This window comes from Ctenopharyngodon idella, chromosome 12, assembly GCF_019924925.1.
Source record: "Ctenopharyngodon idella isolate HZGC_01 chromosome 12, HZGC01, whole genome shotgun sequence".
Lineage (NCBI taxonomy): Eukaryota > Metazoa > Chordata > Actinopteri > Cypriniformes > Xenocyprididae > Ctenopharyngodon > Ctenopharyngodon idella.
Window position 1 is genome coordinate 1,641,297 of NC_067231.1, and position 15,532 is coordinate 1,656,828.

At 36.4% G+C, this 15,532-nt stretch overlaps 1 protein-coding gene across 2 annotated transcripts; it reads right to left on the reverse strand.

Annotated features, from left to right (window-relative positions):
- Positions 1-249: 249 nt before the first annotated feature.
- On the reverse strand, positions 250-4,830 carry LOC127523605 (bone morphogenetic protein 2-B-like). Of its 2 annotated transcripts, XM_051914513.1 has the most exons (6): positions 3,505-4,830; positions 3,296-3,423; positions 2,650-2,757; positions 2,511-2,577; positions 2,394-2,435; positions 250-835 (listed from the first exon to the last, which is right to left on the reverse strand). In XM_051914513.1, exons 1-6 carry the CDS (start codon positions 3,794-3,796, stop codon positions 423-425), a joined length of 1,050 nt encoding a protein of 349 aa, XP_051770473.1. In that variant the 5' UTR covers positions 3,797-4,830; the 3' UTR covers positions 250-422. The 2 variants fall into 2 exon arrangements, with proteins under 2 accessions (XP_051770473.1, XP_051770472.1); XM_051914512.1 differs by having other exon boundaries at positions 2,394-2,577; positions 3,505-4,829.
- Positions 4,831-15,532: the final 10,702 nt, after the last annotated feature.

The window sequence follows — 15,532 nt, forward strand, 5'->3', positions numbered from 1 at the left end:
CACGTCTTTCTCAGGATGACCTACTATTACAACATATGTACTGGCAGCTCAAACTTTAAGCATAAAACGAATATCACACCGGCATGGTAAAAAAATTTTTTTAACAAGTTTAATAGAGTTGTGGTAGATGAACTCTATGGGTGGGTAAAGCTTCAAGTTTGACGTTTCCAAGTCTGAAAGGGCATTTTCCAGTCACAGTAGATGGCTCATAATGATAGAGGTAGATCTGTTTCACACTTATAAAAGACATTATCGTATTGCATGCATTTAATATCTTTAATTTGGTTTAGACTTACAAATACCCATACAAATAACAACTTATATTAGTGCTATCTAAATTTACATTTGATTGAAGTGTGGCACATGTAATGCTTCAAACAGTACACATCAACAGATAAGTTTACATCTTGCCGTTTTGTATTTTAATGGCAGCCACAACTGCCCGCAACCATGTCGTTGTACTGTTTTAGAACAACATTTTCCTCATCGTCGAAGTACAGGAGGCTGATGGGGTGAAGCACATCAGGTACGCAGCACGGTTTTCCCGCCTCCTGCGATAGTTTCAGCGCGTTCATGATGGATCTTACGGTAGCGTGATTCGTAGCCCGTAGACCTTCGCCCAGCGGGAACGGACACGAGCCCATGCAACTGTATGCGTTATAACCTCTGGGAGATATTATCCACCCTGACCACCCAATTTTAGTGAAGTCTACATAGAGGTTTGTTCTCTGGCATGTAGAAGTTAACGTGCGCACGCTCCTGCGGTTCCGCATTGTTGACTTCACTAAACTTTCTGTAGGCTCGAGGAATTTAAGGGATGTGTTGATATTTTGTCCTAAAAGAGAGTCAACAATGATATCAGAACTTTCACACACAAAACTTATGACATGCACACTTCATTATGCATTATAGTTATCAATATATGAGTCTTTCTTCTTTGGGTACTTTTACGTCCCTGTGGTTGATTTTTATCTAAACTGATTTAAACTTTTTATTTTTGTTAAACAAATATCACATTAAAAATGCTCTGGAAATTTCAAAGGGTTAGTTCACCCAAAAATGAAAATTCTGTCATTTATTACTCATCCTCGTGTCGTTCCACATCCGTAAGACCTTCGTTCATCTTCAGAACACAAATTAAGTCTGAACACAACACGCATGCGTCGTGATGCTCTCGCGAACACTTGCGCATGTGCATTGAGTTGATGCACGAATCTGAACACAAAACGTATGCGTCGTGAAGATCTTGTGGTTGAGTTGACGCGTGAGTCTGAAAACAACACGCATGCGTCGTGATGCTCTCGTGAACACTCGTGCATGTGCGCTGAGTTGAAGCGTGAGTCTGAATGCAACACGCATGTGTCATGGTGCTCATTTAGATGCGTGAGTCTGAACGCAACACACGTGTCGTGATGCTCTCGTGAACACTTGCGCATGTGCATTGAGTTGAAGCGTGAGTCTGAACGCAACACGCATGTGTCATGGTGCTCATTTAGATGCGTGAGTCTGAACGCAACACATGCGTCGTGATGCTCTCGTGAACACTTGCGCATGTGCGTTGAGTTGATGCGCGAGTCTGAACAAAACGCATGCGTCGTGAAGCTCTCGTGAACACTCGTGGATGTATGTTGTGTTGACGCGTGAGTCTGAACACAACACGCATGCGTCGTGAAGCTCTCGTGAACACTCGTGCATGTATGTTGAGTTGACGCGCGAGTATGCAAACAAAATGCATGTGTCGTGAAGCTCTCATGAACTCGCGCATGTATGTTGCATTGACGCGTGAGTCTGAACACAACACGCATGCGTCGTGAAGCTCTTGTGAACGCACGTTGCAGATCAATATTTGAAAGTAAAGTGGTAAATTATGGTTTTTTTTGCGCAAACAAAGCACTCATGTCACTTCATAAAATTTTAGTTTAAACTACTGGAGTCACATGGAGTACTTTAAGGATGTCTTTTTCATACCTTTCTGGACCTTGGAGTGGTATTTGCGTTGGATCTCTATGGAGAGACAAAAATCTCTCAGACTTCATCAAAAATATCTCAATTTGTGTTCTGAAGATGAACGAAAGTCTTATGGATGTGGAACGACACGAGGGTGACTAATAAATGACAGAATTTTCATTTTTGGGTAAACTAACCCTTTACCAGGCCTTCATCAATAATTTTTACTACTTTTAAAATGGCTCTTATTGTGCTTTTTTTTTTACTCCTGTTGCAGACCCAGACCTTTAATCTTAAAATATGAAAATTTCCAACCATTTCCTATGCTATTTGAGATGTGATGGAAATGACATTGTGAAGTAACACTGGAAGTGTCCATAGTCTAAAAACACCCATATATTATACTTGTGCCTGGAAAATTTCAGTATGTTTTATGGAATAATTACCTGTGTAGAAAGGTGGGTGTTGGTAGCGCTTTCGTCCATCATCTGAATATATAACCAAATATGCATTTGTCTCATCGGACTGCCCGTTCATCTGAATGCTGGACTTAAACCAGTTACCTGAAGGTGAAGCAATCACGACCAGGATACCATTATTTGTACCGCTGTGAAGAATCCATCTGGTCACCTGTTAATAATTTAGCAGTTATTGCAACAGCAGCACAAACAGTTTTCTTCTTCATAGTGAAATTTTATTTACCATTTGTGTGATGTTGAATACCTCCCATCCTCTAGTGTAGACAGGTGCGCATATCAAATTTCTTTGCCAAGGTTTAGGTCTGCTGTCCAGCACTTCATACAGCTCGACCTAAAACAGAGTTTTCTGGTGAAGTTTTCTACAAGACAGTATGGGTTGCTTTAGACGAACATCAACAGATTAAGCCTTGGAACATCATCTTCCAGCTAACAGGGAACGTTCTGGCAAGGTTCTCTCAAAGTTATGAACAAACATTATTCCAATAACATTAATAGAACATTTGTTCAAAGTTATCAGGCCTTTAATAATGTTCTCAAAATGTTAGCACAAAAAAACTTTCATAGAACGTTTTTTAAATGTAGCTACTTTTCATGGAACGTTCGTAATGTTTTTTTTTAATGTAACAACTTGATTTAGAACGTTCGGAGAACTTTCAAAAGTAAAGTTACAAAATGGAATGTTCTCAACATAAAAAGGTATTTAAAACGGGACGTTCTGAACTTTCAGAGAACATTCAGATATAGGCTTTCATAACTTAATGAGCACGTTAGCAAAACGTTCTTAGAATATATTTTCTTAACTGGGCTATTGAAGTCAACGTATAATCCGCTGCATACTTAAATCGATTACTTATAAATGCCCAACTTACTTTGTAAAAGCGATGACGTCCCATAAAAGGCTGTTTCTGGTGAAACCATCGGAATTCTGCTTTGACCACGCGCTCGTCCTGTCCGAATGATGTCAGATTAAAGAAGTGATATGAGCCACTGGACTGTCCTAGATTAGAAAAAAATACCCGCATTACCATCTTAAACGTCCACTGTAACATCAGCCATTTCACCGTTTAAATTTACGCACCTTCGAAACTCCTAACAATATTTCCTTCCAGCACTTTCGAGTTTTTCAGCGTTCCGTTCGAGTCCGCAACGGCATCATATAACTCCATCATGAACTCAGGTGCCTTCCTATTGGTCGGAACATTGCGCGTCAAATCTTTTACCTGGAATATTTCATTCCAGTTGCGCATCTTAATTGCATTTGTTATCTTTTGCACATCTGTTGAGGTGGAGGATGACACAAAAGCAAAAATCCCAAAGAGATAAATGGTCAGTAACTTCATCTCTGACCGTGCAGATCTTAATTTGACCATGTTACAACCAGAGTATTCCCTTATAGTGTGAATTTGCACCTGCTGCTGTGATGCAGCTGAGATGGACTGGTGTGACAGTGCATTCAAACCAACTATAAATTTACACCTTAGTTTACACAAGGGTTTGTATGCTGCTCACCCCGCACAGATAAGAGTGAACAGACAGCCTTACAGGTCAAACATCATGACTAAAGTTAAATAAACTGTCTGCCTCATATTAATTAATCAGATACATACACCGTTAAGGCCACCTTTGAATTTCCTTTTCTCTTACACCAACCTAGCCTTTCCTAAAAATAAAAAGTGCATTCACTTTTTTAAAGAAAGCATTGCTTTTTGCAGTTTTATAGACAATTTTTGCTTATGGCGTCTTCACTTTTGTTTGACAAATTGCATGAATACATTTTTTATGTGTTTAAGGCCGTATTTTATAGCCTATTTGTCGAATATCACAATGTTGGATCTGGTTTAGACGTCATTAGACGATAACATCAATGAAGAGACAAATGTTGGAAATTGCTGCATGTCCTTGTTGGTTTTAGCAGGTTGTTGTCTGTTATCTCTGGACAGCCAGGTCCTCCATAGTGACAGAAGTAAACGCAATGACATGACTATGACGCACATGGAAATGAAGATTTACTCACTGTTACCCGAAGCGTGTTTGCCTTTTCTGTAAGGCATCTTTGTGTCTTCAAATCATCCTCATTAACAGCCTTTGACATGCGGGCCACTGACTTCAGACCTTGACTCAGTACTTCACATACATTCTAATATATGTTAAACTTTAAACACTTTTTTTTTTTTTTTTTTTTAAATAAACAGTATTATGTCCTAAAAGAAGGAAGATGTTAATAAATAATAATATTAATAATAATAAAAATCTTAAACTCTTAAGGCTTCGCACGTGTGATTTTCTGACTGTGCACTGCAAAAAATATATATATATTTTCTTAGTATTTTTGACTTGATTTAAGGGGACTTTGGTTGGGTTAAAAATGGACAAACCATTGGGTTGTTTTAACCCAGCGGTTGGGTTAAATGTTTGACCCAACCTGTTGGGTAGTAACTTAACTATTGTTTAAAAATTACTATATGTCTGGCTTAAAATGAACCCAGAATAGGTTGGAAATTAACAAGTTTAATAAATAATAATTAAATAATATTTATTAAATTGCTTATTAATATATGGTAACCTTTTGATTATTAGTGTTGCCTCTAGTAATTGTCTGATTTTGAATTTTGGGTTCATATTAAGTAAGCAGTACAGTAATTTTTAAACAATAGTTAAATTAAATAAAACTACCCAGCAGGTTGGGCAAACATTTAACCCAATCGCCGGGTTTGTCCATATTTAACCCAACTTGGGATGTTTTTAAAGCAAGTTTTCTTTTTTCTTACCCCACTTTCAGAAAACAAGACTTTATATCTTGTTAATATGACTTTATATCTCATTTTGCTTCTCAAGTAAATGTATCTTGATTTAAAAATGCATATTTTACTGCAAAACAAGACAAAAATACTTTATTTATTTATTTGCAGTGTGGTGACAATCCAATAGAAGCTGCTGAAAATTAGCTTGAACCCATAGGGAATGAATTAATTCATTTATTGAAATGAAAGCTACATATATCTGTAAAACAGCTCACGATATTTTTGTATCTGATTGTTTTGCTCCATACTGTACATACCGAGTGATTAAACCTTGATACATGCGGTTGTATTGTAGTTTTGTAGGCTGTTTTGTCCCAGAATCATTGAGGGAAACTCGTATAGCATGGGATAAACGATCCCAACCTGGGACTGTTATTTTCATTAATGGCGTTGTTATAGTTGCATTAAAATTACTCACTCAAGTGACATGTTTGCAGAAGTATGCACAAAAATGATCCCCCAAAATGTCTTGTGCAGTATATAAGGGATTTGGGTTTCATGATCAGTTTTCTCCTCTAGATGGCGCCGATGACCAAGGAAACAACTTTGATTTCAACACATCTGCAAGTGCTTGGTTCTTGGCTGATGCTTTAGCAGAGAAGTTGAGCAGTCTAGGCATTTTAGCAGTGAAATGTATTACTTAATACTCAATGCTTCATACATAAATACCTGAGCTGCCTCACAATTCAGTAGTTATTAAGGACAGGTATTTTTGAGTCCATGCATTTAGGCTTTTTTCTTCATGGCGCAAACTGAAAGCACCCCGCTATTATCCCCCATTAAATACATTGTTCAGAGTTTCAGATTCCATCTGCTGATTATATACAGAATTGCATTAACATTTTGACAACAGTCTTTTGGAGATCTTCATACAGATGAATGAGCTGCTCCATGCATTTGAGGATTTGAGGAAAGATTTTTCTGCCTAAAAGTATGAGGTGAAATTCTTGGCCCATTCCAGTCCGAACCTACAGGCTCCGTTGGCACTTCTGTAAACTGTATTCCTATTAATGGCCTCCCCCTTTTGTTCAACATGTCTTTGGGTCCAAAAGAGAACAGATGGAAGAAATTAAACAAGCACCAAGCCATTGCTGCTGCTGTTCTATTAGATATCTGAAGAGAAAATACAATTATTGCTAAAGTGGAAACATACCACTGGGGGATTATGGGAGGCCTGGTGTTTTATGTTTTCAGAATGATTGAATTTTCTTTGACCTGGAGGTGAAGTGTTTAGAGCTGTTTGGGTTAAAGATGAGGATGGTGAATGGGTAGTTTACAGGAGCTGCCGTTTCATTTCTCATATCTCTGCTCATTTCCTCTCTTGAGAATCTGTTATGCTTAGCAATTAGTTCGTTTGTTTAGAAGTGTTACTCACAGGGAAAATGTACAGGTTTATTATGCTTCATTGACTCTTTGAGGGAGAAAATGTTGATGGTAATTGATAAAATGATAGTCATGGGCAACACTTTATTTCGATGGTCCACTTTAGACATTCTACTAACTACATGTCAATTAGCAAAGTCCCTTTAAGACAAGTCATTTCACTCGGCGGCCATCTTTGAAACGCCTCTCGGGCATTCAAGTGCAGCTCCTATCTCTTTGAATGGGGAAACATCAAATTCTCCAAAGCTGTTTGACAAGCTTTCGATTAAATTTCATATTTGAAATCAATGAAATCTGACAACAACGGTCTCATAAACTTGTGTCTCATTTCGGAGTCGCACATCTGACTGTTTCTATAGGAACCTGAGCTTCTAGCGGCCGCTGCAGTGACGCGATGACTTTAGACGATTGGCTCTTATTTAGAAGGCGGGACTTATTCCGCCATATTGCGTGTTGCACTTTCTCCCTTTCAAAACAATACGAGTGACGCGTCTTGTGTTATTCTATCCACCTTATTCCTGACGAGCCCACTGCGTTTTGAATTATGGGTTGCACTTCCGGTTTGGGGAACTTCCATTTAAAAAGACTGAAACGAATCATTTTAAATCATAAGGCTGCCCTACACATAAAGCTTCTCCGTCAGTTTGACTGAATGAGCTGTTAGTTTTTCTTTCATGTTTTATTTTCAGACATGGAGAATAACGTAACGCTTGGTATTTTAACGTGACATGTTACAACAAGAATATCTATGGCAAAAGCTCTTTTCAGTCGCTGCATTCTTTTCTTCGTGATTATTTTCTTTTTTCCCTTTTGCATTTCGATAATAGTATGAAATTAATAGTATGAAATTTAATAGTATGAAAAAGGACAACATATACTGCACATTTGTGGTCTGTTCTCCCAATATAATTTATGATATATCCCATTAATAATTCACTGGAATGCACGAAGAATCTCTCGTTTTTCTCCTCAAAGCCTCACGTCTCTTTCCAGGTTTGTTTTCACAGGTAAATACAATTTATTATCTGTAAAAATGACGGAAATCACTTTGAAATAGTATCACGCAATGCTGAAGTTCATGAACATTTTTTATTAAGGCAACGTGTATTACATAATACAGATATATACCACTATAGTTATATTTAACCCGTCCGTTATTGCTGTGGAAGAATCGCGCTTTTTCATGGCCTGTTGAAAGTACCTTGTTGATGCTTTTACACTTTTAAAGGTCCTTTTAATGTTCGTTGGTTGAAGGGTGAGTAGAATAATGTCATCTCATTGTACCCAGTTTAAAAAAAAATATATATATATATATATTATTATTATTAAGTATTATTGCGTTCATAGAGCGAGCCTTTCACTGATTGTTTACAGCTTAACGGAAGTTACACGCATAATTTGCGCAAAGCGTCATGGGGCGTAGGAATAAGGTGGATAGTCTTTGGTATTAGCAAAGTCGGCGGCCATCTTTGAAACGCCTCTCGGGCATCCGAGTGCAGCTCCTATCGGTTTGAATGAAGAAACATCAAATTCTACAAAACTGTTCACTAAGCTCACTATTAAATTTCACCAATGAAATCTGACAACAACATAAACATAAAGCTTGTTTCTTTTGTTCAAATAGCGTTTAAAAAGCTTGTTTTTCACGCAAGACCAGCCAATGCGGATATTCGAGTCTGAGAGCGCTGCCTGTACGTGTGTTCGACATCGGCTGGATGTAACCGATCGGCGAGAGTAGCCGCGTGCAGGCGGGGAGGAGCTGAAAACAGAGACGTGAAGTCGGACACTTTCTGCTTCTCGTAGTGACACTCGCGCTGCGTTTGCATACTTTATCACAGCTGAAGTGAAATAAATGCAATATTTGACTAATACACTGATGTTTCAGAGACATTTTCATTATACTTTAAGTAGCTTCTGTTTTTACAAGAATAAAGTTCAACATAAGCATATATTATTTAAATACCAATGTAGTGGGGTCTACGTTTTTTATCAGTTTTATTTTGATAAACATGACACAATATAACATCGTGACTACATGAAAAGAGCTTTAACTGTTATAAAAATACAGATTTGTGAGCATTAGTGGAACTGAAGGGGCGACAATAAACACGAAATACACGTGATCGTTGTCATGCGGTGAATCCGGCCAATCATGAAACAGCTGTGTCGTCATCAGAGCTCGTGCAGCTCCTCTTGAGAAACTGCGCTGGCTGACTCAGGCGGCTGATCTCGAATCGCTCTCGCGGTACTTTGAAGCCATACGTCACAGTCACATGGCATCGGCGCTGATTCAAAAGTCGGACAAAATTTCTTACCGGCATGCTCTGCTTCAAATCAGACCGCCGATCAGTCTGTGGCACTGCATCAAGTCGAACAAGCCTTGTATCTATAGGAACTTCTATTGGCAGCTGCAGTGGCGCGATGACTTCACTAATCAACGATTGGCTCTTTCACCTAGAAGGCGGGGCTTATTCGCCATGTTGGGTGTTGCCCTTTCTCCCATTCATAAGTAATAGGAGTGCACCGTCTTCCTATAATATAATATAAAGTCTTTGATATTAGTAGACTGTCTTTTACACTTTATTTCGATTCTCCTCAACAGACATTCTACTGACTAGTAACTTTGCAAGTACGTGTCAACTTAAGTTATTCTTCTTTCATCTACCACTCTACTAATGCTCTAATGAGAGTTAGTTTGACATGTAGTTGCAAAGTTACTTTGTAGAATGTCTAGACTATCGAAATAAAGTGTCTGGGGCTGATTTTGGCCAGATATTACATCTGAAGCAAAAGCACAAAGCAAATTTCACATTTAGACATTCTCTTGACATATAAGACAGTGAATGCTTTGAATCAGCTTTTTACAGTAAGAGGATATGTTCTCTTAATGGCCGTAGAAACTCTTCTCTAAATTACAGTATGAGCCGGAGGGATTGCATTTACCTGCCAAATGTGTGTTTGAAATATTTAACATTTAAAAGTGTGTTCAGACCAAACCAGAGATGCAGTCATCCTTTTAGATTACAACCACTAATTTAGGGTTTCGTGTTTTTCTTGGATATTTAATTGGCACGAAGGCTGCATTTATAAAAGGATTTACTGATACTGTATATCACGCAAAGATCTTGAAAAGCTTGAGGATATTTGTAGACTTTCTGACTCAGGGTAAGTTGAGTTGAAAGTCGGTTGAAATTTACCTGTAGAGATTTGTCAACCGGTAAAAATGTTTAAATATTATTATGGTTAAGGCAGTGTTACCTGATATGCTTTTTGCTGTGAAATCTTCATGAAGTAAATGTAATAACTGTTAGTAATATTTCAAGATGGACTGGACCATACATCATGTTTCAGAAAAATCATGCAAAAATGTAAGTATCAAATATGATCCATCATTTTGGTTCATCTGTCAATCATCACTGTATTGCATTGCATTATATGTTTTAAAATGACAGAGCTTTGTTCATAAACTAAGAAATATCATCTTACTAAGACATATTATTGGCAGATATAGAGTGACGACTGATATTAATATGCACTTTATGTAAGTATCTGCTATATTGTTATAAAGATCTCATTGATTTACATTACCAAAAAGTAAGATGAAATTCCGATGCTTTTTATATGTAAATATCAGCATCTGCATCAAATTGCATAATTTTTCTCAGTTTGGGCCTTTTTTCCTACTCATGTGAGCTTCATATTCTCACTATATCATAAAATGTGAACTATAATATATATATATATATATATATATATATATATATATATATATATATATATATATATATATATATAATGGAACTGCCTTTAGACAAAATACAATACTGTATATAAAAAATAACAAAAATATTTTTGCATGTTTTTTGTTTTATTTGATATATTAACCCAACTTGGGTTATTTTTAACCCAGAACCCAGTATTATATATATATATTTAATACTGGGTTCTGGGTTAAAAATAACCCAAGTTGGGTTAAAAATGGACATACACCACGATTGGGTTGTTTTAACCCAGTGGTTTGGTTACATTTTTGACCCAACCTGCCGGGTAGTTTTATTTAACCCAACTATTGTTTAAAAATTACTGTATTGCTTGCTTAAAATGAACCCTAAATATGTTGGAAATTAACATTTATTAATATGTTTAATAGATGAACATTTATTAATAAGTTTACTTATTCATTAATACTTATTTATTAATAAATAACTTATTTATTAATAAATACTAAACTAAACTTAAAATATTAAATAATAAACATTTATTAAATTGCTTATTAATAAATGTTCACATTTTGATTATTATTGTTGCCTCTAGTAATTATGTGTCTGATTTTTAATTTCCAACCTATTTTAGGTTCATTTTAAGTCAGACATATAGTGATTTTTAATCAATAGTTGGGTTAAATAAAACTGCCCAGCACATTGGGTCAAACATTTAACCCAAACGCTTTGTTTGTTCATATTTAACCCAATATTTAACCATTTTTTAGAGTTATATATAATATATATATATATATATATATATATATATATATATATATATCAGACTATTATTTCCTATGTCAGGTTTTGCAGTACATAGATCAGGGTCATGTTTACAATGATGTACGACACAAATCCATACAGAAAAACAGAAGGAATTGTCTTGGTCTCTCTCATGTATAACTGCATTGAACCCTCTTCACATCTGTTCAGACAGAGGCTGAGCTTTCAGCACCTGATGCCCGCGGGCCCTGGAGGCTGCTCTTTAGGTGCGCACTGACAGAGGAAAAGCCCTCTGTTAACCAAACCCACACCTGATACTTCCTCTCTCCCCCGGCTGCCTCCAAACACATATATACACATGTGTGTTGCAGCATGTGTTGACTGATAGATGTGGCACACTGTAATCAAACAGTAGTGGCCGATGCTGACAGACAGTCATTGGGACTCTGCCATTGCAAACAATGTGGGTGGTACGACACGTAATCAGTGTCGATACTGCGGAACGGATCATCCTGCTCGTGTTATCCAAGGGATTCCTTAGAGCTGGGATAGTAGGTAAAATTAATGGAATTGGATTAAACATACAAACTGGTACAAAAGCTGTCACTGGAGCCAAAAATATACAACTTTTGTGTTCAATTTAATTAATTTTTATTCCATTTAAGTCTTTTATAAAATTATATATTTAGAAATTAGAATTTTTTTGTGTGTGTTTTAAATGTTAATATTGGATGTATATTATGTGATTATTGTGTTTATTTTGAATTTATATTGGTCAGGAGATATTGCCTTGTAAGTGTGTGTGTGTGTGTGTGTGTGTGTGTGTGTGTGTGTAATTTTCCATTCTGGTTCTGTGTTGTTATGATTTTAGAATAACCTTATAATAGGAAAATCATAAAATTTTGAGATTTAAGTAGTAATATTTTAAGAAAAAAGTCAAAGTTACATAATAGTTGTAGGATTATGAGGTTAAAGTCGCTATAATATGTGAATAAATGAGAATTATAATATAAATGATGAGAAGAATGTTCTCTTTGATGTTATTTTCATTACAAATTTAATCTCATAATGCTATGATTGTTTCTCGTAATTTTAAATCTGTTTTCAAAATATTACTACATTAAGCTTGTAATATTATGACTCTATTCTCGTAAAAGGCTAATTATGAAATTATTCTCAAAACATTACATCGTTATTCTTGAAATTGTCATACACATCTGCCATTTGTGGTGTCTTAAACTTTTCCAGACTGATATTTTGTAAGGAAACGTTGCTGACCCTTTTTACACACACACACACACACACACACAAAAATGACTTTTTGCATAACCTTCTGCCCCGGGCAAGAATGTTAATGTTTTAGACAAAAGATCTAGCTAATTAGGCCGCAAACCCATCAATTACAATAAAATGGATACGGCATGGCTGGTTCAGTTCTGTCTGAAAGTGTTTTTTCAATTTATCTGTGTTTCAGAATCAGAAGACAGATGAAAACTTACTTCAAATATTGATTTCAAAGCTGCGCTTTAGACCTGCCAGGTTTACAAACATGCTAAAAAGCTTTGGCACACGAGTATGAGTGTGGTGTTACATAAGAAACACTTCCACAGGCCAACTAAGTTGGACCTCCTCTCTCCATTCCAGGCCCATCTGTCTGTCTTTTCTCTCAGATTCTGTCTTTTTATTCATTCCTCTCACTCATCTATTCCCAAGCTGCCTGTGTTTCTGTATGATATGGGCATATTTTGCATTGCGTCTTTCAGTGTTAAATCAGTGTCAGCAGATCGAGACAACAGTGATGGATCACGCCAGTTTTGGGTGACTGACATGCTGACTTGATGTAAAATGATAATATAATATAATATTAAATAAAGTGACCCTGCAACAATATTGGTTTATTGTAAAGTAACAAAAATGACATGCATTATATAGATCTGGGATAATTTAAGCATAAACTCTTTCTTTACACAGCTTGTATGATTATATTAGTGAATGATGAATTTACCATTGCACATTGTGTCTGATTTTGTTTAATCAGCCAGTTTGCATGAGTGAATCTATATCTTTTCATTGAACATTTTAAGTTTGTGACCTTGTTCTCCATGTCCCGGTCCATTATATACTGTATAGGGCTCATTTTGGAAACATAAATAGAAATGCAGGAGGGCTCTGCTCCTTCAAAAAACAAGCAAGGTGCTCAGAAGAGGCATTCACCATATTCCTCAGTGTTGAGCTAAAATAACAATGGGGTTTGGTTAGTGTAAGTGCTAAATGCAACGAGACACTGGACCGCGTCGCTGTGTATTTTTCATGAGTCAGCTGGCAGGCGCAGTATGAAATGAGAGTCCTGCAGCGATGTCCCTGTGAAAACAGCCAGGGAGTCGGCTGAGAATAGAAGTACATTAAGCCAAAGCGGTTGGGTTTGGTGGAAAGGCTTCTAAACGTCCAGGAGGTTACAGATTAGGTGGGATGTAGACGCTTCAACGCTCATTTCGCTTTAGAGTCATAATAATAAAACAGATGCAGGTTGTTTTGCTCTCAGATTTGTGCTTCACCTTTAGCTTTACTTGGAGGAAAAAATGTTAAATGTAATTTTGTCCTATTTAACAATTTATTCAATACACTCTAAAAAATGCTGGGTTAAAATAACCCAAGTTGGGTTAAAAATGGATTTACCCAGCGGTTGGGTTAAATGTTTGCCCAACCTGCTGGGTAGTTTTATTTAACTCAATTATTGTTTAAAAATTACTATATTGCTTGCTTAAAATGAACCCAAAATAGGTTGGAAATGAACATTTATTAATATTTTAATAAATTAACATTTATTAATAAGTTTAATGAATAATAATTAAACAAACACTTATTAAATTGCTTATTAATAAATGTTCACCTTTTGATTATTATTGTTGCCTCTAGTAATTATGTGTCTGATTTTTAATTTCCAACCTATTTTGGGTTCATTTTAAGCCAGACATACAGTCACTTTTAAACAATAGTTGAGTTAAAACAACCCAATCGCTGGGTTTGTCCATATTTAACCCAACTTGGGATGTTTTTAACCCAGCATTTCTTTTAGAGTGATTAAAAATGCAACTTCAATGATGAGCATGTTTTTGATTTCTGTATTAAAATTTATTTTGTAAATATCAGGAAATTTTATCATGGAGAAGATCCTCAGGACTGTGCGTCAAGGTCAATAAATCTCTTAAAATATCAGATAATTTGACCTTTTTTATGACGAGGATAGATACATAAATGCATGTTGTAAAATTTCATGTCATGTGGTGCGACTCTCCAAAAACGTAATCAAATTTATGAATAATTCATGAAATTATTCTGAAAAAAAGTTTTTACCTTAAAAAAACATTTTAAAAAAATTAAGATGTGTATAGTAACATGTATTCAAGATGTATACACTCTTTAAAAATGCTGGGTTGATTCAACCCAAATTTGGGTCAAATATGGACAAAACCCAACCGTTGGGTTAAATTTTTAAATGATTTTTTTTTATCCCAGCGGTGGGGTTTGTCCATATTTGATCCAAATTTGGGTTGAAACAACCCAGTATTTTTTAGAGTATAGAAAATATATGACTTTTTATTTGGTTACACCACTTTAAATATTAAACTAAGTGATAAAATTGAACATTTTCTTTAAAATTGTTTAAAAAATAGTAGTATCAAACCTGCATGAAGCCAGCATGAATACAACGAGTACATTTGTACATGTGTATTTAAAACTTTTTTTGTGACACTCACATGTACTATATATATATATATATATATATATAAATGCATTTCTGAAGTTTTTTTCTTCTTTCCTTTTCTTATTTGCTCCATTGACCCACAAATGCTGCTGCTGCTGTCAGACCCGTGCTTCACCTTTAGTCCTTCTTAACAAAATGCAAACAGTTTTTCTCTAGGCCTGTTTACGGCTGTGAACGTTTTGCATTGGGAGGAGAAAAGGTGATGAAGAAAGACAGAAAGAGAGGGAGAACGAAAGAAAGAGCAAAACGGCTCCTGGGCCAAAAGCTTGAGTGTCTCAGTTCGTTTCCCACTCCCAAGCCTTATAACGCTCGCCTCACCTTACCGTTTCAGAGGCTAGACACTACTTCATCTGGGAAATTATTGCTGCTCAGATGATATTCCCGATCGCTGAAATGCAGAGTGGTGTTTTTTTTCTCCTTCGCAGTTTTATTTCATTATCACCAGTCTGAGTTATTACATTTTCCTGTTTCTCATTTTGTGGGTAATTATCGAGGCGGACGGGTGGCGGCAGTTGCTGCTAAATGTCGGCGAGAGCAGCCACGGTGCCAGGTCAGGTGGCGCGCTTTAGAGAAGGAATGGGTTCAGGCTGGGTGAGTAGGGCACAGGAGAAGGGCGTATGGTGGGCACTGTCAGTTATCCAGCGGGAAACGCGCCAACATCCACAGCACAGC